A 23,531-nucleotide genomic window follows, 5' to 3' on the forward strand; every position below is an offset into this window, starting at 1 on the left:
ACACTGGGGGAGGAGAGCGTGGGGGCACGTGGGAAATAGAAAGCTCAGTTTGGACATGTTAACTCTGAGATGTCTACTCGGTATCTGGGTGGAGGGGCCAGACGGGCAGTGGGACCTACGAGTCTAGGGCTCCGAGGAAGGGCACGCTGCAGATACACACACGTTCTTCATGTTTAGATCAACGACGGCACACCTGCCGTATCTGCACGGGTGGGAACCAGAGATGGAGTCCGGAAGGTTCTCTGACATCCCCCATCTTTACGGGATAGAGCAGCTGGACCCATGGGCTTGTGGGCAGCAAGGACCCTCTCTCCACGTGTGGGTTTCCTTCATTTTTGCCTACTTCCTCTCCAAAGCGACACAGCCCCTGCAGCCCCTGAGCCCCGTCTCCAGACCCTGCTCGCTGCCGAGGGCTGCATTATCCTCACTGTGTCTCAAGACCTCAAGCCTGCGGGTGGGAGGCTCTAGTTGCCTCTGCTAAGGTCAGAGGCCGACCCCTAGATCCGTCAGCTGAATTCAGGGGTCGGGACGATTCATGGCACACCTCGTACCTCCAGTTGGAACCATGTGATTGGGGCTGGGGGGTGGGGGTGGAAAATTTCTCAGAAAGGAAGGAAAGTGTTGGCCTACAGAAGAACACAGGTTCCTACAAAACCAGGTCAGGAAAGACCCATCTTTTCTTTACCCAGGGAGGCTTCCCACATAGCGGGCATCATAGTTTGGATTATTAGGCAAATATGCACTCCCCTCCCACTAGAGGGGCTGGAAGCGAGTTTCCATGTTGGGCTCCCACCCTTGTTGCTTCAGCCTTGTCCAGGAGGAGGGTGACCCAGGCCACTGTCCCCCCAGAGCGAGAGACAAGGGAGCAGAGCCGTCCCAGCTGACTGCGGACCCGGCGTGGACGCACGATCGGCTCACTGGTCTGCCCCGTGCACCCCAAACCTGTGGGCATGCGGCTGAGTGATGAGCAGAGCGTTGTGCTGGGTTTGGCAGCGGGCGTGAGCTGGGACGGCTTCTTGTCTGAGCCTCACCATCACAGACTCTTCGGGGCTCGAATGGTGGCATGTGTGCCCTTCTAGTCTTTCCTGTCGCCCCTTCTGAGCCACTGATGGGCCCCTGTCCTCCAGCCAATCCTGCAGGCCTGCGCCTGGTTGGTCCTTCTGTGACCGTGGTTCAGGCCACATCAGCTGGGCCTCAAACACGCCGCTGCGAGTATCCAGAACCCGTAAAACACTGTTCAACTCGGTAAAAAGAGCAACTCGAGTTTTTAGGAAACGGACACAAGCTCTGAACAGATGCTTCATGGAAAGAAGATACACAAATGGCCAATAAACACACAAAAAGGTGCTCAGTGTTATTAGTCATGAAGCCACCAGAATGGTAACCTTAAAAAGACGGGCCACGCCAAATGTTGGCAAGGAGGCGGGCGGATCAGGGAGTACGGTTGCTTAGGAAACAATGTGACAGTTTCTTTTTCTTTTTTAAGATGTTATTTACTTGAGAGAGAGAAAGACAGAGAGTGCACAAGCTGGGGGAGCTCAGGTAGAGGGAGAAGCAGGCTTCCCGCCGAGCAGGGAGCCCGATGTGGGGCTCGGTCCCAGGACCCTGGGATCATGACCTGAGCCGAAGGCAGACGCTCAACGACTGAGCCACCCAGGCGCCCACCCTGTGGCAGTTTCTAATGAAGTGGACCTTATTCTTACAAAAAAACCAAAACCAAAACAAGCCACTTATCATAGGCCCCCATAGTCCTACCCCCGGACGCCTTCCTAGGAGAAATGGACATGTAGGTTCACTAAGGAAATCTGTGTGGGCAAGCTCACCGCAGCTTTATTCATAATGGCCAAAAACTGTCAGGAGGAGATTGGACAAACCCATTGTGGTAGACCCGGCAATGGAAGCATTGCTCGGTAACAAAAAGAAACAAAGTGTCCATCCACTCAGCAGCACCCCTGAATCTGGAAACCAGTGAGCTAAGTAGCAGAAGGGACTGGGCAAAAGAGTATGTGTGGTTGATTTCATGTTTATGAGATTTTAGGAAAAATGAATCCATTGTGACGTCCAGCAGATCTGTGGTGGCCTGTGGCCAAGAGGGTGATGAGACTGAGCGCAAAGGGGCTTGGAGACGTCTCGGGGTGCTCGAAACTCTTCATATGTTGACAGAGGTGTTTGGACACTTGTCCAAATGCGCTGAAGTGGGTGCTTGAAGTGGGTGGATTTTTATATTTGGAAATTATACCTCAATAACATTGATAAAAAATCTTTGTTATTTCTGTGTCCTCTGTCGTCTGTCCTGTAGAGGGGGTCCTGTCCAGCTCATCTTCCCAGAGTGTGGATCTGACCACGTCATTCTCCCGCTCAAACACTCCCAAGCTCCCTCTTCTTCTCAGCGCACTCCGAGCTCCCCGGCTGCGGTGACCCCAGGGCTGTGTCTTCTCTCCACATGGCTTTGAGTCTGCGATTCAGCTTCATCAGAAAGCCTCTCTGTGCTCCCACCCGAGTGTGTTTAGGTGGGTGCATAGGGCTGGCAGGAGCCGGCTTGAGCCTCCTCTCTGAGCCCCAGCCCCTGGCCCGGCCAATCGGCACATCCTGTTGTGCGGTTGGCTCTTAGCTGAAGTTCCTGGTGGTTTGTGAAGCTCCATTACACCGTGAGCTCGGTGCTCCTGCCACAGCCCCTGGATGCAGCGCGGGGCATGGCCTGTGGCAGGTGCATGGCCCGTGGCAGGGGCGGGACCCGTGGCAGGGGCGTGGCCCGTGGCAGGGTTGCGGTGAGGTCTGTGGAGCATCTGGCCGAATACGGGGCGGCTGGCTGGCTGTGCTTTGCTCTTTGGGGTGCTCTGAGTCCTTGCTCGGAGAGCCACGCTCGCGGGGGATTGGGGAGGGAGGGGGCCCGGTTTCATTTGCTATCACCGAACACACTTCTGCTTCCTTTGTCTGTGTTGTAGGTCCTGCCATTCCGTGTAGGGCAGGGAAAGTCTGAGCCCTTCCTCCAAAGTCACTTGAAGGTCCCATTCAAATAGGCTCTCCTCTTGAACTTCCCCCAAGCTGACATTTGGGGAAAGAAAAGAACGTTGTGCTTTCTCTCGTTGCTGAGTAAAACTTCGCAGAAGAACTCATCTAGCTTCAGCCATGCCATCAGTCCGATTGCGATTCGGGCCATTGGTCAAATACTCAGCAGGGCAAAGTTAGGCACAGAACCCAGTCAGCATCCATGGTGTGCCACATGTGCGAGGGCCCTCTGAAAGGACCCCCGGTGAGCACGACAGCCGTCTTCCTGTGGGGGCTGCCCGCCTGGAGCCCAGCACAGGGGGCACACGGCCTGGTAGCCACTGGAGGAGACATGCCGGGAGACGCGCTGTTGTGCCTGGCGGGGGTGCACGCGCGTAGCTTCGTCCTGGCGTGGGCCCTGAAGATGGGGATGCGGAGCCACAGCACAGAGCCGGGACAGGGGCTGGAGAGTGGCGAGGTGAGGTGAGATTCAGAGACGGTAAGGAGAGGCCGGTCGGAGCACACAGCCGCACGCACGGTTGTGAAGGACAAACTGGCACGGCATTCCAGGCCGCCCTCAGGTGTTCTGTCTTACGTGGGACCGTTCACGATTTTAACCCCCCCCCCCGGCTTTCCCCTCTCTCTTTCCTCCTCCATCGCCCCCGTGGCCTCCGCGACCTTAAGTTAAAAATGCTACCCCCACTAGCCACATCTGTCGATAGGCCTTCCCTCCCGGCCTCCTAGGCTTGCTTCAGACCTACGGGCTCCCTCCCGCACCCACTTAGGCCTTGCTCCCGAGTGCAGCGGGAGACCTGGGGAGAATCCCACCTGCTTATTTTTTTTCCGGGGATTTCCTGGAAATTTAGTCTCCTCGGATGGAAACCAAGCTCCCCCCAGCAGCCGTGTCACATTGGGACGCTGACTTTTCCGCCAGGAGCCGACTTGCCTACATCACGTCCTGACCGTTGAGGCTTGGCCCCCGCGGACTGCGGGGGAGGCCGGGGGCACGCAGGCACCCTCTCACGCACATCCCACTCCCCCCTGTGTCCCGGGGGTGTCACCGGAGAAGACCGCTGCCTTCTGTGGACAGTCTGCCCCGACCAAGGCCTTGGAAAGGGGAAGCAGCCACAGCTAAAGAGTAGGCCGGGGCTGGAGGTTCCCCCGAGCCACCTCCTGTGAAGCAGCGAAAACCCCAGCAGTTTCCCACCCAAGTTCCGCCTTTGGGGAAAAGAGAAGTTGACCTCCGCAGCCTCTCCTCCAGCTCGCACACCTGGGACCCTGGCCCTGGGGCTTGGATTCGCCCGGCCACTCAGCAGCCTGGGAGCTTCAAGGCTCCCGTCCTGTTCCCCCCTGATCTCTGCTGGAGTGGGGTGGGGGGACGGGGGACACACTGAGCTCCCCACCGTCGGGGCGGAGGTAAGAGGAGCTCCTCTCCAGACAACCTCGTCTCCGGAGGGTTCTGGGCCAGGGCGTTCTCAGCCCTGCGGCAGCCTGGTGGGAGCTCAGGTGGGCGGGATGGCTCCCAAGCACTTCCCGGGTCCCTCCAGGGTTCGAGCTGCCTCTTTGCCTCACCACCCCACAGGGGCGTGAGGCTCCCTGACCAGACAGTCCCATGTGCGTGTGAGTGGTCTCGCATGTGCGTGGCCTGCCGTGGCAGGGTTAAAGCCTACCTGCAACTTCTCTGACACCCTCCTTCCCCATAAAAGTGGTCTGTGTCTCCTCTCCGTGGATTGCTGCGGGCTTGTGACTACGCCTGCCGGTAACGGAGGACACAAATGGTGCGCTCTGAGCTCTCGGCTGGGTTAGGAAAGGCCATTCATAGCCTGCGTTCGTGGCTGGAACACTTGCTCTTGGGACCTGAGCAGGGGACACCATACAGGACGAGCCCAAGCCTGCAGCACGGGCATCGAGGAGCAGAGAGCAGACCCCATGCCCCAGCCCCGCCCACCTCCCACATCCAGGACCGAGTATGTTGCTCTGTCCGCCAAGATTTGGGGGCTGCTTTGGTAGAAAGCACTAGATAAGTGGAACATCCGTGGACAGATGTGCAGACTCATGTAAGCACAATGAATGGGTGTGAGGTTGTCCACGTGCAGGAATGTGACCGTTCGTTAAGACGACTCACACTGTTCCGATCGTTTTTCTCAAACGTTGGTACTCCCCTCAGCCCTGGCCAAGCCTCCTGCTTCTTCAGTAGAAGCTTCTGGACAAGATGCATACAGGGAAAAGCTCGGTCAGGCCACGGGTGCTCGTGCGGCCTGGACAGATTTAGGAAGTCATCTGTCATTTCCCACCATCCATCCGCCCCCCAGGCCACCGGAGATGAGCGTGATACAGGTGCATTTCCAGCACCTCAGCATTGTGCTGTGTCCACAAACCCGGCTCCGTGTCCTCAGGAGAGGCCCCCGTATTGGAAGCTACGCTGCAGAAACTGCCTCTGATTCTTCCCCCTGCAGTTTCTTTGTCTGCCTCTAATACAGCACGGTGTGTCGTAGACAGAAAATTCTCTAGGGGCAGACATTTGTATCTCGAGCACCTAACACCGTCCATGTACGGGTTCCAAACCCCACCCACTCGGGGTGACTCCCTCAGAGCGTATCAGGGTGGAGCCCTAATTTCATACAGAATTCCCCATGTGCACACAGCCACTCATGGGATGGGGAACCGTGCTGTACGCCGGCCCCTGGTGAATGCAGACCCAGGTTGTGGTGGCATTGAGAAAGGACCTTCCTTTGTGTTCACCCCTGGCCCGAGGCCGGCTGCGTGCCCCCGCCCCATGCTCACACCCTGTCCGTGGCCGGCTGCGTGCCCCTGTCCCACACCCCCCCCCACCCACACCCCTTCAGTCACTGCACTTTCCATAAAAAGAAATCATTTTTTTTGGTAAAGACTTTTTCTTTCTGCCACCTTTTCTTGAAAAATGACTGGGAAGTCTGAAATAAAGTAAAGCAGGTTACACTATTTAAGAGTTTTTACAGCAACACCATTGTGGATCCAGACCAGGAAGACAGAGGCCTGAATGTGGTTGGCGGGAGCTGCGATGGAAATGCACTTCATTTAGTCAACAGATCAAGGACCAGCCTCCCCCGGGTGCAGGCTCGGGCACTGGCGAGAGAGAGACCGTGTACCCTGACCGTGGAGTGCCTGATTGCAGCTCTGAAGCCAAATGCTCACACTATTTCTCCAGGAATGCTCATCACCACTGGGGAGAGAAAACGTCCCATCCTTTTGCTGGTTTTTGTGATGCCCAGCGGGGTTCTGAGGAGAGAAGGCGCCTCCTGTGGGCGAGCAGACGTCGCGGAGCAGGCACCGGAGGACTGTCGCCGGGGACCTGGTGCAGCAGGGGCCCTAGCACATGTGTGCAATGTGCCCCTTTGTTCCGTGCGGGTCCCCCGCCAGTTCAGGACTCCGGCCTTAGGGGGTCGGGTGTTCCAGAGACTCGCTGGGAGCAGGGGAAGGCAGGGGGGAGAGTCTGGGCGCACCGAGAACCCCAGTGGGGGCGGAGGGAAGGCTGTAGAAAGAGCCGTAGCCTAGGACGGTGAGGAGCCAGGGCTCGGGGCTCACCTCACTCAGCCGGCGAGGCTGTCCGCGTGGTCCCATCACAGACGCTGGGCACGCGGCAGTCGAGGGACGAGGGGACCCGTGTGTGTGAGTCCGAGCCACTCCGGTGCCAGCGCTTCTGTTTCCGACATGACATGAGAGCGAGAAGGAAGGGCTTGTTTTCTCTGGGTCAGAAGCTCCAGGGTACACGGGTGCCCCCACCGCCCACCCCGCCCCGGCTCAGGGCCACAGTGTCCAGGGCGGTGTCCCTGAGCGCTGTGCCCTGGCTGCTCCCCCGCGGCTGGCTGAGCTCCGTCCCTGATGGTCTCCAGCCCGGCTCAGCCGGGCGGCTGCCTTGACCCTTTTGTGCAGGTGACGTTCGCAGAACGTAAAACCACCCATCTCAACGAAGCGATTCCGCAGAGCCTGGTACAGGGACAGCGGCGTGAGACCACCGCCTCTGTGAGGCTCCAACCCGTAAGAGCAAGCCCTGCACCCCCCTGCCGCCTGGGGTCCGCGGGCTGGCTCCAGGGCTGACACGCACAGCTCCCACTGTGTGTCCCCGCGGCGTGGGGCCGCCCTGCTGCGGCCCGGTAACCGCCCCTGACTGGGGCAGCCGGGTCTCTGCTGACCACCGTTTGGGCCGTTTCTACCATCTGGCCACCGTGAATAATGCTGGGCCGCGAGCGTGGCATTGCGGGCTCGGATGGCAGTCTGCACGAATCTGTTGGAGGACTGGTCGGATTTGCACACGGGCCGCCCCACCGCGGGGGAGGGTGGTTCTGGTTTCTCTCTGTCCTGCCTTCAGCCTGTAAGTCCCCGAGTTAATCACTGACAGTTTGAGGAAGTGGCCTCTCAGGAACCGTTTTTCCTCTTCCACGTTTTCAACTTTCTCTTTCACACCCAGCCCACACCCGAGAGTGACGAGGAGGAAGGACCAGCCCGGTGATGCACACAGAAATTCCACCAGCCTCCACGCGTCGCCATGAGTCACAACCCCAGCCCCGCCGGCGCTCGCCTCATTTGGCCTCGGCTGGCCGGTGGGGCGGGAGGAAGATGATGGACTGCGAGTTCGGGTACACCCTGACACTGGCCCAGGACTACGTGAGGCACGTCCTGCGGGTCCCGCAGCCTGGCTCGGCCCCTAGCAGGGCGTCCCGGCTGCTCCAGGATGTGGCCTCCTCCGTCCAGGGGGAGGTCGAGAAGAACTTGAAACCGTGCCTGGACAGTTTTGATGTGATGTCTGTCGACACCGCCAGAACCATATTCAACCAGGTCATGGAGAAGGAGTTTGAAGACGGCATCATTAACTGGGGAAGGATTGTGACCATATTTGCGTTTGAAGGCATTCTCACCAAGAAGCTCCTCCGGGAACAAATTTCCCCAGATGTGGCTGCTTCTCGGATTTCTTACTTTGTGGCGGAGTTCATCACGACAAACATGAGAGAGTGGATAAGGCAAAACGGAGGCTGGGTATGTACACTGGGAGCCTTCTTCACGGCTCTTATTATCTTTGACGTAGGAATTGGCAGCTTCTTGCTAATTATTAAAAGTCCACTATCTTCTTTGGGTGGCTTGTTTTTAAAGGTTCTTATTTTTAAAACAAGAAGACATTTCTGGCTCATTTCCAGGGAATCCGAGCTCTGTAATTGGCAGATACATGAGCTTGCTGTTTTTATTCCTAACAGTGTTAAGCGATGGGGGTGAGACTTGGGGAGCCACGCAGCATCACCCCTTTGCACTGTCCGCGTCAGGAGACGGGGACCCGGCTGGGACTTGGCTCTGGCCAGGCTGTCATGACAACGTAGGTTCAGTAAACAGAGTTGGTATGAGATGCTGTTATATTTGGGTAGTTATTATGTTGCAAAACACAGGTACATCTTTGCAAGTTCATGGTTTACAAATTGATTTTTTTTTCAGTTTTCTAATATAACAAATTCTAGCTATTAAAGCCTGTTGATAAAAAAAAAAATAATGTGCTGTACCACCAGCAAGAACTATTTGGGAATTTCCAACCAACAATTCACTTCATTATCAAAGTCTCAAAAAGCCGAGAGTGGGAGGTACAGAGGGCTGTGTCCCAAGTCATTGAGAAGGGGCTTTTCACAGCTGGCCGGCAGAGCCCGTCTCTAGACCCAGTACACCTAACACTGGCTTTCTCAAAGCACTCTCGTCTCCATGGATCCTCTCCCAAGTCCCCAAGCCTGGACTTCTTCTCTCCCTAGAGAGGAGGTACCCACCATTATCAACTATGTTACATGCAAATCTTGCCCATTGAATACATCTATAGAAAATATACATAGTGCTTTCTGGGGCGCCTGGGTGGCTCAGTCAGTTAAGCAGCCGGCTCTTGCTTTCAGCTCAGGTCATGATCTCAGGGTCGTGGGATCGTGCCCCGCATCGGGCTCCGCAACAAGCGTGGAACCTGCGCAGGACTCCCTCTCCCTTGGCCCCTCCCCCCACCTGTTTCTCTCTCTCTCTTTCCCTTTCTTAAAAAAAAAAAAATATATATATATATATATAATATTTTAAAGAGTCCTGTGGAAAAAAAAAAGTGCTACATACATGCCGTTGTCTGTACGTGCTGTGGGGGGTCTGGCTGGCTCGGGCTGTTGGAGCTCTCGGTTATCTCCACTTTGCCCCACAAACGGTACTTCCCCGGGCATGTCCGTTCCTGCTTCCCTGCTGGACAGCACGTCCGTTGCTCGGCGTGCCAGGCCCCCGCCTTCCGGAGGGGCCCCGCAGGGCTGCCCCCACGCCACCTCGGCGTCCTAATTTCCCTTCTCTGCTGGGTTAGAAGAATCTGACCAATTTCTCTTGTTTTAGTTCCTGCCTCCTCGGTTGCCAGCGAGGTTGAGCACCTGTCCCCACCTTTACTGACCAGGGAATGGCCTATTTACAGTCTTTGCCCATTTTCCTACTTTTTGTCTCTTTCTCATCGACTTGCAGCAATTCTTTCTTGTATGTTTTTATTTTCAAGTATTTTTATATATGAGAAATATTTTGTTTATTCTTTTTATACATGTGGCAGACATCTTCTGATATGTTACCTGTCTTTTAAAACCATAGCTGCCTTCCATTATTATACATATCTTATTTGTATTTTTTTATTTATTTTTTAAAAATTTTGTTTTAAAGTAAACTCCGTACCTGACTTGGGGCTCGAACTCACGATCCCGGGGTCAAGAGTTCACACGCTCCTCCGTCTGGCGCCCCTCGTTATTATAAATGTTCTAACACTTGATGGGGTCGTGTTTTATGTGCTGTGCCCGGCATTGCCCCCTTCCTGTGTCGTGACAGGGCATCTGTTCTTCCTGACTCGCACCGACTTGGAGCTGGATGAAGCCTGGGGGTGCCGGGTCCTGCTCTCCTCTGGTCGGCTGTGGGAAGCTCTGCTGGCCACGGGTGGAGGATTCCACTGAAGGCAACACTTGTCTAGAGCAGGGGCCCACGTGCGAGCCTCCGTGGGCTCAGACTGCCCCCCACTGCCTCACATGGTACTTGTCACCCACATGGGTGAATGTTCCTTCAAAACTCAACTTCTCAATGACAGCCTGTGAGCTCGTGGAACTCATCATCTTCAGGGGGTGTGGGGTTGTCTCTGAGGATTTCCAGAAGTGGACTTGCCTTCCGGGGTGGCCCAGGTGTGAATGACACACAGATTCACACGTGTGCCCACACGCACACTCAGCGTTCACAGGGCCCTTCGGTTTAGGAGGGCTTGGAGCACCCGAAGAGCTTAGGCCTTGGACGTGGCTTTTCCATGGTCCTGTGAAGGAGTGGCTGTGCCGATCTGAGTCAGCACACACTAGCATGGCCACGTGAGACTTTCCCAGAAATGCTGACACATCTGTGTTAAGTTCTGAGTGAACTTAACACAGGAAGCGTTCGTCTAGGGGCAAATGGCATAATCACACGGCTGCTTTTGTAGAGTCTAAATTTACAGATTGGTGAAAATTGCTCAGATATGACAGATCTGGAAGCACAGGGTCCATTGTCCTGTCTGCTGTCACCCAGACTCGTGGTCAGGGCTCCATATTAGAAATGCAGGCCTATAGTGCATGGCGAGACGAGCATTTAGCAGACGACCAGAGGATATCTATAACTTCATGCCGTCTCAAGCCTGAGAACTTGTGGGTCAAGAAGGCGGTGCGTGAGGTGGCACAGATATTACCAGCACCCGGGCTGGATTCCAGGTGCCGGCTCCTAGTGCCCCCGGGACGTGAACAAGTTAGCGGAACTTCTCCGAGCCTCGTTTCCTCATTTGTAAAATGGGGGAGTAGTGCCATCTACACCCAGGGCTGCTGTCTGGATGAAGCCAGTCACTGGTACAGATAAAGCTCCTAGAACAGCTTCTGCGGCAAGTAACCAACTCAAGGTCAGGATTCTGGTCGTTAGTATGGTCGTACTGCTGCCTCCTTGGTGAACCACGCTTAATCTTCCTGAGTTACACCCCGACAATCAGACAGGAGTCCCCACGGAACCCAGAGGCCCCGGGGAACATCGAGGACCAGTGTATCCGCCATGTGACTGGTCAACTCCCCACGTGTTCTTTCTCATGCTTATCAGTTTGAGTGACTTTCCCTCCCTCCCCCCCCTTCCTCTCGCCCTTCTCCTCCTCTTTTGTTGGCGCTTCTCACTTTTCTCTTCCCCTCCCCGGTGCGCTGTTCCCTCCTCCTGCCCCCTGCTGATGTGAAGGGCTGGAAGTGAGGGGCTCCAGCAGGTCCGGTAGGATGTCTCCAGCACTGGGGAGGAAAGGGTGACCCGAGAGGAGCCCTGGCCGCTGGTTCTGCTGCAGAGCAGGGGGCTGGTGCCCTCCCCCACAGAGCACTCTCCTGCACCTGTGCTGGCCGAGCGGAAAGGACACTCAGGCCTCAGCGCCACACGGGAACAGGGCGAGTCGCGTCTGCTCAGGGCCCCATGGTCCTTCCCGTGCTTGGCAGAGGGCCTGCGACACGGAAGGCACCCCACAAATATGGGCTGATGGACGACTGGATGAAACAACATCGAAACGGACATCTGAATCCTGGTTTTGCCACTCAGCAGAGGTGTGATCCTGAGTGAGTCAGGGCAGGGACTCGAGAGGCAGATTCCTTACGGGATGACTGCCGTACGACATGGTCTAACGTACGCTGTATGCGAACATGAGGAAGACAGGCTACCCTCGAAGGGGGCGAGAAGATTGAAGACGTTTCTGTAAGAGTGCCTTGAAAATGTCCAATATGATACAACTATGAAGCGTATGTGGGCAATTTCAAGAGGTGTTTTTTTTTTGTTTTTTTTAATTTCAAGAGGTTTAAATAAATCATTCTGAAAATCACCCACAGAAAGCCCCTCTGAAAGCGGGGATGTACGGGTGGCGCTGGTACTTTCCAAGGAAGAGCGAGGACAAGTAGTTCTTGTCTGCTGCTGGTGTTTTATGACCCTCTTGCTCTAAAGGGTGGTCTGCACGAAAGGACGCGCAGAGATGTGATGTGTACGCGAGCGACTCCGTGTCCCGTTGGCACGAAGAGCTCTTCGTGAAGTGACGGAATCTCCAGGAGTCCCTCACACCCTTGGATTAGATTTGGGGGCCAGATTCTTCCTGTGTGTCTCTTGAATTTTAACTTGAGATTTAAGATCATCTTGTGAAAAGGGAGGTGAGACAGAACTCGAGCCTGCCTGTGGGTCCTTCCGGAACACTCTCTGGCCCTGGGCGTCACCCTCCACTCCCCCACACTCTACGTCAGGTTCATCAGTGAGTCCTGTTGGCGGCACCTTTGAAAGCACACCTAGACCCCGTCTCCCTCTTGACGGTCCGTGTAGCCTGTCCCATTTCCCTGCTCTGGTCCTCGCCCCGCCTCGGCCTGCTCCCCACGGGGCAGCCAGATCGGAGGCCGCCGTGTGCTGGCCTGGCCGGAACCCTCTCTGGCACCCCTTCACCCTGGGCGCAAGCACAAAATACGAAGTCCTGACTGCTCTACTCAAACCCCATCGGATCTCATTTTCTAGGAGTCCCTCCTATGTTCTCTTGGCTCCGGCCTCCCAGGATAACTAAGCACACTCCACCTCCCCGCTCCCCACCCCAGGGCCTTTGTACTGGCTCTTGCCGCTGCCTGGAATGACCTCCGTCCAGAGGTGTGCATGGTCCCCCGTGGCCCTTCCCGGGGGTGGGGGGGGAGGGGGTCTCCCTCAGCTGCCCCACCTCTGATGGCACTCCCACCGCTCAACCCCTGTGCCCTGTTCAGGACTGCGTGTCTCCGTAGGGCTCCTGCATGTTCAGTTCACTAGTCTGTTCCAGTGCCTGGCATGTGGCCGATGCTCAGTAAATATTTGTCGAACGAATAACTGAGTGAATAATCACTAGAGAAGCATGGGAATAACACCATGGTATTTTCCTCGATCTAAACTATTCTGCGGGTCTGGTTTTCTTCGAATTATGGATGCAGGATGTTATTTTATGCTTTAGGCTTTCTTGAAGCCAAGATAGCTGAATTCAGTATAAACTATTCCCAGAAAGAACCAGATCTGGGCGCTCCTTGCTTATTACTGCGTTACTGACAGGATGCTGAACCCCTGGTTCTACATCTATTCTTCTCTATGATTTTCTTTTTTTTTCACGAGAGAGCGTGAGAGAACATGAGCAGGGTGGGGAAGGGCAGAAGAATCGGGAGAGAGAGAATCTTAAGTAGGCTCCATGCTCAGCGCGGAAGCCGATGCAGGGCTGGATCCCAGGACCCTGAGATCACGACCTGAGCTGAAATCAAGAGTCAGACGCTCAACCCACTGAGCCACCCGGGTGCCCCCACTTAATGGTATTAAGATACATTGAAAATCTATGTGTGAAAGGAGAAAAATCACTCCCACCACCCTAATGTGTCTGCGTGCATCCATCGTATGTAATTAGAATGAAGGTGCAGTAAGAGTTTCTCACGTGATTTCACAAATATTTTCAACCCTGCCTCACGGGCTCCATGCTGACATTTCTAACGTCTGCAGAATATCCCAACTTTATGCATCATGATTACTTAACCAATTCCCAATTATTAGACATTTGCATTGCCTTCCTTCTTAGAAACAATGCTTCCAGACTGGCCCCATGATCAGTGTCTGACAAGGGACAGACTGGCTGACACAGTGTGCAGACCATTGCTCTGCTCGCTCGGACCGGAGTACGTGCTCTGCTGTGTGGCACCACCAGCATCCGCTGGCAGGACTCTGCGCCCTGAACGCTCGCTCCCGGTCCCTGCGCCCCAGGTCGCGGCAACCGCCGTCCTACTTTGTCTTTATGATTCTGTTCTGAGTACTTCATGTAAATGGGATTATGCAGTATTTGTCTCGTTGTGACGGGCTTAGTTCACTAAGCATCACGTGGTCGAGGCCCATCCACAGTGTAGTGGGGGTCGGAACCTCTTTCAAGGCTGACTAGCATTCCACTATATGAATGTACGTGTCTGGATAATCCATTCATCAGTTGATGGATGCTTGGGCTGCTTCCATGTTTTAGCTCCTGTGAATTCTCTCCTTATAATTTTAGCTGTTTATAGTTAAAAACCCTCTAATCTTCCTAGAGCTGAATTTGTCAGTTTTCCCCTTTGTTTGCTCTCTTTGGTGGAGAAGCGGAATGTATGTGAGATGTTAACTGCCCAGCTGTGACAGACAGTGATCACGGTCGTGGTAACAGAAGCCATCTCACAGTGCCCCGTTACCACGAGCTTCATGAAATCCTGGGAAGGGAAGGAGCGAGGGGCACATGTACCTAGAGCGAGAAACGTGTGCGTGTGTAAGTCCGGAGGGAGAGGGAGCAGACTGTTCCCCCCGTTAGGCCAGGACATTGTGTCCTTAAGTGCAACATTTAAAAATATTCCAACAATTTTCTAATCCTTTGGGTAGTTGTTTGGAAGCTCATGGAATGAAAAGAACGGTATTTGCATTCCCTTCCAGGCCCAGGCACTAAGAAGTTAGGTGACGCCGGGCAACTCACTTTCTCCGGGGCCTCAGTTTCCTTGCTTGCCAAAATAAGAGCGGGCATTAGGCTGGGTGATCTCAGAGGTACTCTGCAGTCAGGATGCTCTATAATTATCGTCATAAATTACAGTGCACAGTTCACACCCTGTTGTTTTAATCCTTACATTTTTTATTGTTATGTTAATCACCGTACATTACATCATTAGTTTTTGATGTAGTGTTCCATGATTCATTGTTTCAGCATAACACCCAGTGCTCTACGCAGAATGTGCCCTCTTTATTACCCATCACCAGGCTAACCCATCCCCCCATCCCCCCCCCTAGAACCCTCAGTTTGTTTCTCAGAGTCCATCGTCTCTCATGGTTCGTCTCCCCCTCTGATTTCCCCCCCTTCATTCTTGCCCTCCTATCTTCTTCTTTTTTTTTCTTCTTAACATATATTGCATTATTTGTTTCAGAGATACAGATCTGTGATTCAACAGTCCTGCACAATTCACAGCACTCACCATAGCACATACCCTCCCCAATGTCTGTCACCCGGCCACCCCATCCCTCCCACCCCCCACCACTCCCGCAACCCTCAGTTTGTTTCCTGAGATTAAGAATTCCTCCTATCAGTGAGGTCATATGATACATGTCTTTCTCTGATTGACTTATTTCACTCAGCATAACACCCTCCAGTTCCATCCACGTCGTTGCAAATGGCAAGATCTCATTCCTTTTGATGGCTGCATAATATTCCATTGTGTATATATACCACTGTTCTTTATCCAGTCATCTGTCGATGGTCATCTTGGCTCTTTCCACAGTTTGGCTATTGTGGACATTGCTGCTATAAACATTGGGGTGCACGTACCCCTTCGGATCCCTACATTTGTATCTTTGTCACACCCTGTTGTTTTAAAACTATGATCAGAAAGAGAATGAATCGTAATAGAAACAACAGCCTCTTCATGGGCTCCGAGGCACTGCTGTGTCTGGCTTTATTGCGAGCCCTCATTCCGGTTACAAACATCAAGGCATATTTCAATGTCAGACAACCGAAAATGAGAAGAAATGGGACTTTCTATCTTCCAGAGCTGTGCTGTCCAGTATGCGGCCGTTGAACACTTGAAATGTGGCTAGTGTGATTTCAGATGGGCTCTAAGTGCAAAACACACAGTGTATTGTAAAGATTGGGTACACAGGATGTAAAATAGCTCCATAATTTTCATATTGATTATCTATTGAAATCATATTTTAGATAAATATATTCTTTAAATTGGTTTTACATATTTCCTCTTACTTTAAAAAAATGTGGCTGCTAAAAACTTGAGCTTCCGTCTGTAGCTCGCACTGTGTTTCTGTTGGACGGCACTGCCCCTGCACGATGGTGCGGATGGACCGGGGAAACCAGGGTGGGCACGGACCAGACCAACTGTCTGCTTTAGTGAAGTGGCAGTTTCTTTGCTTTTCATCCCACTAATCTGTCTCCACTGATTTTTAAACTGTGAAATTTATTCTCCAATAGGAGGACGGCTTTGTAAAGAAGTTCGAACCCAAGTCTGGCTGGCTGACTTTTCTGGAAGTTACAGGGAAGATCTGTGAAATGTTCTCTCTCCTGAAGCAATACTACTGACCAGCCAACAGGGACACTCCCGATTGTGAAACCTGCCTGGTTTCCTTGACTCTTAGAAAAAGTGTTGCCAACACTTCTACTTCTAAATAAACAACTTTGGTGATGTAACTCGATGTTTCCATGTTACGGAAATTTTGTTCTCGTTTTAATGAATAAATTGTGTATTTGCCTCAGTATGTCATTTGTGTCCTGCCTGGGGGTTGAGCAAAAGGGCGAAGCTCGAGACAGGGGGCAGGTATTGAATCGAGGGGAGGAGGGCCGGGAAGGGGGTGCCGTTTCTGCCCCGCGGCTGATTTCCTCGAGGGTGTGCTCCTCACCCTGAAGTCATTTTTCCGTGTCGCTCGTGGAGACTGCGTGGGGGCGAGTCTGCGTCCTCCCCGGTGGCCCCCGTGACCCTGCTCCCACCCCCGCTGACCCTGCTCCCTGGCCCACCGTTCAGAGGGGACAGATACACGGCAGCGACAGACGCAGGATACTCGGGTAGTCGGAACAAAGACACTTAGGTCAATGGCTTACTGTTGAGCCATCGTTCAACTTTCCCCTTAAAAAAGTTCATAAATGAGGGGGCGCCTGGGTGGCTCAGTCAGTTAAGCGTCCGACCCTTGGGTTTGGCTCAGGTCACGATCTACTGAGCCCCATGTTGGGCTCCATGCTCGGTGCGGAGTCTGCTTGAGGATTCTCACTCCCTCTCCCTCTGCCCCTCCCCCCACCAAATAAAGACATTTTTTTTTTAAAAGTTCATAAATTAGAAAATTTTATCTTTTGTTACATCCTGAGTTCCAACTTTAGGCCAGGAAATCTGACTGCAGGAGAGGAGTGTCGCACTTTGTCCTGGACCTTCCCACGCTTCCTCGTCACAATCCCTGTCCCCTCTGGGCCTGTGTTACCTTTCTTAGGGAGTAGCTCATCTCCTCAGGAAACCGGAGCCCCTTGCTCTCAGGCTCTGCGCCTTCTCCCAGGGGATTTCAGTTGATCCATGCTTCACTTCCCTTGTGATTTTTTTTTAAGCTGGTTTGAAGAAACCCCTTCAGAAATCACTCTTCCTAAAGTAGAGGTCTCCTGCACAAGCCTGCGCAGAGATTACACATGCACGCGCTCAGCCCCAGGCTGGTGCTCCCCACGGCCACTGCGGACCACAGAGAACGGAAGGGTTTCTGTATTTTATTGTATTTCATTCCATCATGACGAGTGTATTCCCTAATCCCCATCCCGTTTCCCCATCAGCCCCCACCTCCTCTGATGACCACCAGTGCGTTCTCTGTAGTGAATGGTCCCCCGTGATTCTTAACAATGTGGATTAGGGTGCTGGGGCAAGTCAGTAGGGAAACATTTTTTGCAGAAGTAGCTTTGGCTGATTTATCAAATCACATCTGAGAGCCAACCACCTGGGCCACCTGAGGCTTGTGTCTGTCTGGAACAGGGAGCACCTCTACCCTGTTGTTGCACCTCGGTGCTCCCGGCCCCCTGCGCCATGGCTGAAGTCCTAGCTTCATGTTCCCATGGATCTGAACTGAGTGCTGAGCCACGAGTGGACAGAACAAGACGTGCACTGCTACCTGCAATACATTTGCACAAGAAGCGACAAACCCTGGCTTTTTTTTTTTTTTAAGGGAGAGCTAGAGAGCATGAGTGGGGGGTAGAGGCAGAGAGGGAGGCAGAGAGAGAATCTCAGGCAGGCATGGAGCCCGATGCGGGGCTCGATCCCAGGACCTGAGGGGAATCAAGAGTCGGAACGCTTCACCGACTGGGCCACCCGGGCGCAACCGAACCCTGGCTTTTATGCCACGATGATCTTGTTAACAGAGTAGTACCTGCTAGGAAGTCAGGGACACTTCTGGCTTGGTTTGTGACCTGGTCTTTCAAACTGCAGCTCCTGTGTGTTTTATTACTAAGAAAATACAGGGGAGGGTTTATGATCCTCAACTCTTCGCTAACGCCACCCACAAAGATGAAAGTGAAACAGATGACAGACCTAAAAGGAGGTTAGAACTATAACAATCCCAGAAGAAACACAGGAGAAAATATTCACAGCCTTGGAGTTGGTAAAGATTTCTTAGCTACAAGACAAAAACTGTACCAGAAAAGAAAAAAAAAAACAAAACCTAAAAACTATACTCCTATAAAGACAATTTAGAATTATATCTCAATAAAGTTGTTAAACTCAAAATGGCAAAAGGCCCAGAATGGAAGGTAACACACGTCCCACTAACACCTGACAAAGGACTTGCACCCCGAGTACATGTGACCCTTACAATTCAGTAACAACACAACCATCAACAAAATTAAAACATGGGCAAAAGACTGGACCGTACACTTCAGGAAAGCAGATGGGCCAAGTACGCGTGGAAAGATGCTAGACACCACCGACCACAGGGAAACGCACGTTGGAACCACCGTGAGGCGCGCGTACACCCTCCCAAATGGCTCGCGTGGAGAGGTCTGACGGCACCGAGCTCTGGGGGAGATGTGGAGCCACTGAACTCTCTCATGCACGACTGGCACGGTGTAAAATTGGGAAACAGCATGACAGTTTCTTCTAAAGTGAAACGTGCACTGACCCTAGGTGCCCACTTGGCAGAAATAAAACATGTCCACGCTGTTCCCAGCAGCTTCATTCATAATGGCAGAAAGACCCGGACACAACCCAAATGCTCCACAAATTGTAGCACGTCCACATAAGGGACTATTACTCAGCAATAATCAGGCACGGGGTGTTGGCTTGCGCAACGGGATGGACAAATGTCAAACATGCGGAGTGAAAGAAATTAGTCACAGAAGAGTACATCGTGTGCTGCGTCGTTCACATGAAACTGGAGAAGACAAATTGACGGTCGGTGGCAGCAAGCAGATGAGTGGCAGCCTGGGGCTGGGGCTGGGGCACCGAGCGGGGGAGGTCTTTCTGGGATGATGAGAGTGTTCCACATCTTCACTGGGGTGGTACACATACACTTGTCAGGTTTCATAGAGGCGCTCACTTAAAACAGGTGCATTTTATTATACATCACATCTCAATGTAGTTGATTTTTAAAAAGCTCTTGTTTTTGCAAAAAAAATGATAAACACTCATATAAATGATGCACACTAAGGAAAAGTACAAAAGGGGAAAAATAACATCACCCCAAATACTAATTTAAAGTGGAACACTATCAGGGTGCCTGGGTGCGAAGCGTCCACCTCTTGGTCACGGGGTCTCTCCCTCTCCCTCCGCCCCTCCCCCCACACTCACTCTCTCTCCTCTAAAATAAATAAAACTTAAAAAAAATAAAGTGGAATGCTATGAATGCTCAAATAAAATCATGAAGCACTATTCTTTGTGTCCCTGGTCATGTACAAGGACGATGCGGTTGCATTCGCAAGCCTGTGGACACTCTGCAAGGCCCTCTGCGTGGGTGGCCCTCCGGCATTTCAGCTCTGCCCCCCATGGTAGCCTCACTGGCCTGTTTGCAGCACCTTCTCCCGCAGACTTTCACACGTTGTCTCCTCTGCTTAGGCCACTTCTCTACCTCGTCCCCTGTTCAGGCTTACTTGCCCTTCAGATTTCAGCTCAGAGGTCCCTGCTTTAGGGATGCCTTGCCTGACAAGGTTAAATTCTCCTTTTATAGTCTCCCCAAACACCACTATCTCAATTAGAGTTTTCTATTTGTGTGATTTGTAAATCAGTGCATCTGTTTCCCCACAGACAGCAAGCTCCTGGAGGGCAGGAACCATGGCTGTCTGTGCTCACCTTTCTATCTCAGAGTCTAGTTCAGAGCCAGGTGAAAGCTCAGTAAACGCTTAAGAAACACATGAATGGACGTGAGTTGGTTTGGGAATGCGTCGTGCCCATGAGGCCGGGGAGGGGCTGAGCGTCAGGTTCACCGACAGCACGGCAGTGTAATGGCTATTCTCCACGCGCTGGCATCTCCAGAGAGTCACCGCCTTTGATCTCACGCCGGTCCTCTGAAGCGGCTGCTGTCCCCGTCTTAGAAACAGACTTAGAAGCAGGGAGAAACTTGCCCATGTTCATGGGGTTGGGTGGGTGAGTCACGCCGGCCATGAAGCTACACGGCCCTTGCCGCCCTGCACCTCTTCTTCCCGCAACACTTCCTCCTGGTCCCGTGGTGCCGCCCAGATGCCAACTTCCCCATCCCGTTCACACGCTGGACCTGCGTGTGAAGGCCAGTGGGGTGCAGCTGCTGCCCCCACTGAGGGCGCGCGTCCTCAATAGCCAGCTGGGTGTCCTCATCTCCCGCGTCTGTACCCCTCACCCCTTTATGCGTCTCCTCCCTGTAGAACTGCCCTAACTTCGACTGGTCATCGCTATCTTGGATCTGGAAACTTTCTGCAGAGGGTGCCAAGCTGCTGACAGGGAAACGCTGCCTTGGGTAACTCCATGGAGCATGAATGTAAACCCTTCCTTTACAGGCGCTGACTCGGTGTGGCTATCTCTGATGGACAGTGCTATTAGGGATACAGCGTCAGGATACAGCTAAATCATTTTCCCACGGTGTTGGTGGGTTTTCTCTGATTCATCTGCCTTAGGAAGGAAGGCAGGATTTTCAAGACAGCTGACCGAGCCTAGCGCTGATTTGCTGCTTTAACGGAGTAAACCTAACTGGCCCCCAGGAGAACCAAACCCGTGACCAGTGTTTCCTGGAACTCTTCTAAAGCTCAAGGCTCATGACCCTGCTATTTGAGCAACTGAAGAATGTATATATAGGAAGCATCTATTATAGACACTTGCAACACAAGTATTTGACACAATCTCATTCCCACTGACTTTGCTGGTACTGCCTGAGAACTCCCGCATGCCCTGCCCACCACCTCTGGATGCCTCCTGTGCACCTGTATCAGTATATTTTTCTCCCCTCCTGTTGTGATTGCGGAGCCATGTATCGGGAGGCCAAGCCCTACACTTGTGGATTAGACCTCTCTCCTTCCTCTGCAGGAACATCTCTTCAGCCTCCCTTAATGTAAAACCAAACAAAACCAAACACACCACCTCTCCGTGGCTACCCTGTTTTTCTGCTCTCATTCACGGAAAAACTCCTCAAAATAGAGTCCATACTTGCTCTCCAAACTCTCCTCTCATTTTCTCTTGGACCCTAGTATCAATCAGACTCTCACCACCATGAGCAAGGTCATGGATGGATTCCCAGTCCTCAGGTTTCCTGGCAGGATGGCGCCGGACACAGCAGATGACTCTCTATGTTGTTAGAGGACTTCAGGGACACGGGTCTCACTGGCCGCTCTCCCCATGTCCTTCAGTGAATTTTCCTCGTCTCCCCGAACCAGCTGCCCGCCCCCGAATACCGAGGCACCCCGGCCAGTGCTCGGCTCCCCTCTCTCCCCACACCTACACTTGCACTTCAGGTATCCCATGTGGTGAGCTGGCTTTACGGGGCCACCACACGCTGGCGGCCCCCGAGTTCACGCCTGCAGCCCAGACCTCTCCCCTGAATTCCAGACTCAGATGTTCAACTGCTGATCTGACATGTTTCTACTTGGATATTTAACAAGCATATCAAACTCCATCATGTGAAATCTAAATACCTGTCACTGCTCCCTAACGCTGGAACCCCTGTACCCTCCGCCATCTCTCCGTCCACTCGGGCAAATCCTTTAGGCTCTTGACTCCTTTCCTCTCATACGCCAAATGCAACCTATCAGGAAGTACTGTTTGCTTCCATCATCAAAATACACACACGAGTCAGCAATTTATTATCATCCTCATTACCACTACCCTGATCCATAACACCTAAAATCTCTTGCCTGGGTTTTGCAGTAACCCCCTAACTGGTCTTCTTGCTTCTGCCCCCCCACAGTGTGTTCCCAACATGCAGCTCCAGGGGTCCTTTAAAAGGTGAGAGAACCTGAATGAGGAAGTCTCGGGGGTGAAAGGTGCAGCGTGGAGAATACAGTCCGTGGCACTGTGACAGGCCTTGTGGTGACAGGCAGGGACCACACCCATGAGGAGCATGGCATAACCTATCGAGAAGGTGAATCACTATGTCATGCACCTGAAACTAACGTAACATTGTGCGTTAGCTATACTGCAATAGAAAGAAAAAGGAACAAATGTAAGTATGGCACCTCTCTATTCAAAACTCTCCAGTGCTTTTCACCTCACTCCAAGTAAAAGCCAGAATCTTACAACACTCTTACAAGGATTCTTTTTCTGTTATTCTCATGACAAGGCTTTCCACGGCCCACCTGCCCTGTGAACAACCCGAGCTCATCCTGCCGTGCCAGGCGCACCCTGCGTTCCTCCTAGCCTCCTGAGTTCTGCCTGGGATGATGTAGGGCTTCCGAAGATAACAGACTTGGGGGGACACGGATGGCGATGACTATCATGAGGCCCCACCCCACGCCCACAGAGTTCTCTGGGGATTCAGAGATCTAAGCAGCAGCATCCCTACTGTTGCGGGTACGTGCACGCACAGTGCCAGTGCTTTCAGTCCTTGATGGAGACGCGGCGTATGCCTGCTGAGTTGTTACCGTGTTCTCAAAGATTTGGACTAAACGAGGAAGACCCTCTTCCCCAAGAGTCGACGCAGTACTGAACTAGACAAGGCTCTTTTCTTGTTACAGGGTTCTCCCCAGCACATAGAACCCTCCAGAGTAGCCAGGGACGCCCAGGAAAACAGAGCCTCCAGGGTTCAGTGGAGGCCTTTGTCCAGTAACAAAACCCCCGGAGCTCGGGGGCTGCCTCCCCTGGGGGTCCTCGGCGGCTCTGTTTGCCTATTTAGCGTGTCCTTTGGCCTTCAACCTTGTTGATATTCAACCAGCTGCTCAAATCATGAACTAGGTTTGCGGGAGTCATCCTCGAACCTTGCTGACCTTTATTCCTGTTCTTCAACCAAAAATTAACCAAATCCTGGCAACTTCACTTCTTAAATATCTCTTCATCCATCCATGTCTCTCCTTCTAGCTCCTTAACTCTGACACTCATCTAAGCTACCATTACTTCCATCCAGGCCACCCTCGTCCATTGCCTACCCCGTCTGGTACATTATCATCCTCATTAGTATAACTAGCATCCTTATCTGAAAAGTAAATCCAGTGTCACCCCTTTGCTTAAACTCATTCAGTGGTTCTTCATTACTCTTAGGAACTCAGATTCTTCGCCAAAACTGTGTCATTTCCCCTCCCCACTTGAGTGTGGACTGGACTTAGTGACTTGCTTCCAAAGAACAGAGTGTAGAAAGGGGGAACCACACCGTGCGGAGAGGCCTGGCCCCTACTGTGTCAGCCAGGCAACCACAGTTAGTGTGCGCTGATGGCATGTATCTTTCGGTATCATGTGATGAAAAGGGCATTTAATCTCTGGGGTATTCCTCCCCAAACCCATAACCCCGCAAAAACATCCATCACAAATTGAGGGATATTCCACAAAATACCTGACCGGCACTGCTCCAAACTGTCAAGGTCATCAAAGCACAAGGGAAGTCTGAGAAAT

The 23,531-nt window shown here is 52.8% G+C and overlaps 1 protein-coding gene and 1 long non-coding RNA gene across 2 annotated transcripts in view; both read left to right on the plus strand.

Annotated features, from left to right (window-relative positions):
• Positions 1–3,074, plus strand: part of LOC113910481 — a 46,459-nt gene extending 43,385 nt beyond the window's left edge. Inside the window, exons 2-3 of the long non-coding RNA XR_003516062.1 lie at positions 2,300–2,510; positions 2,946–3,074. This is a non-coding gene — a long non-coding RNA (uncharacterized LOC113910481). The remainder of the gene's footprint in view (positions 1–2,299; positions 2,511–2,945) is intronic.
• A 4,372-nt stretch (positions 3,075–7,446) lies between these two features.
• BCL2A1 (BCL2 related protein A1) lies at positions 7,447–16,269 on the plus strand. The gene is made up of 2 exons (XM_027572744.2): positions 7,447–8,001; positions 15,986–16,269. The coding sequence occupies exons 1-2, from the start codon at positions 7,477–7,479 to the stop codon at positions 16,091–16,093; spliced, it is 633 nt and encodes a 210-aa protein (XP_027428545.1). The 5' UTR covers positions 7,447–7,476; the 3' UTR covers positions 16,094–16,269.
• Positions 16,270–23,531: the final 7,262 nt, after the last annotated feature.

The sequence above is a fragment of the Zalophus californianus genome, chromosome 6, assembly GCF_009762305.2.
Source record: "Zalophus californianus isolate mZalCal1 chromosome 6, mZalCal1.pri.v2, whole genome shotgun sequence".
Taxonomy (NCBI): Eukaryota; Metazoa; Chordata; class Mammalia; order Carnivora; family Otariidae; genus Zalophus; species Zalophus californianus.

What these genes read in the sequence shown, in the direction of transcription:
- BCL2A1 (XM_027572744.2), top strand. Translation starts at nt 7,477, where the DNA reads ATGCACACAGAAATTCCACCAGCCTCCACGCGTCGCCATGAGTCACAA. An exon ending in TAAGGCAAAACGGAGGCTGG is followed by an intron (nt 8,002 to 15,985) that starts GTATGTACACTG and finishes ATTCTCCAATAG; the next exon opens with GAGGACGGCTTTGTAAAGAA.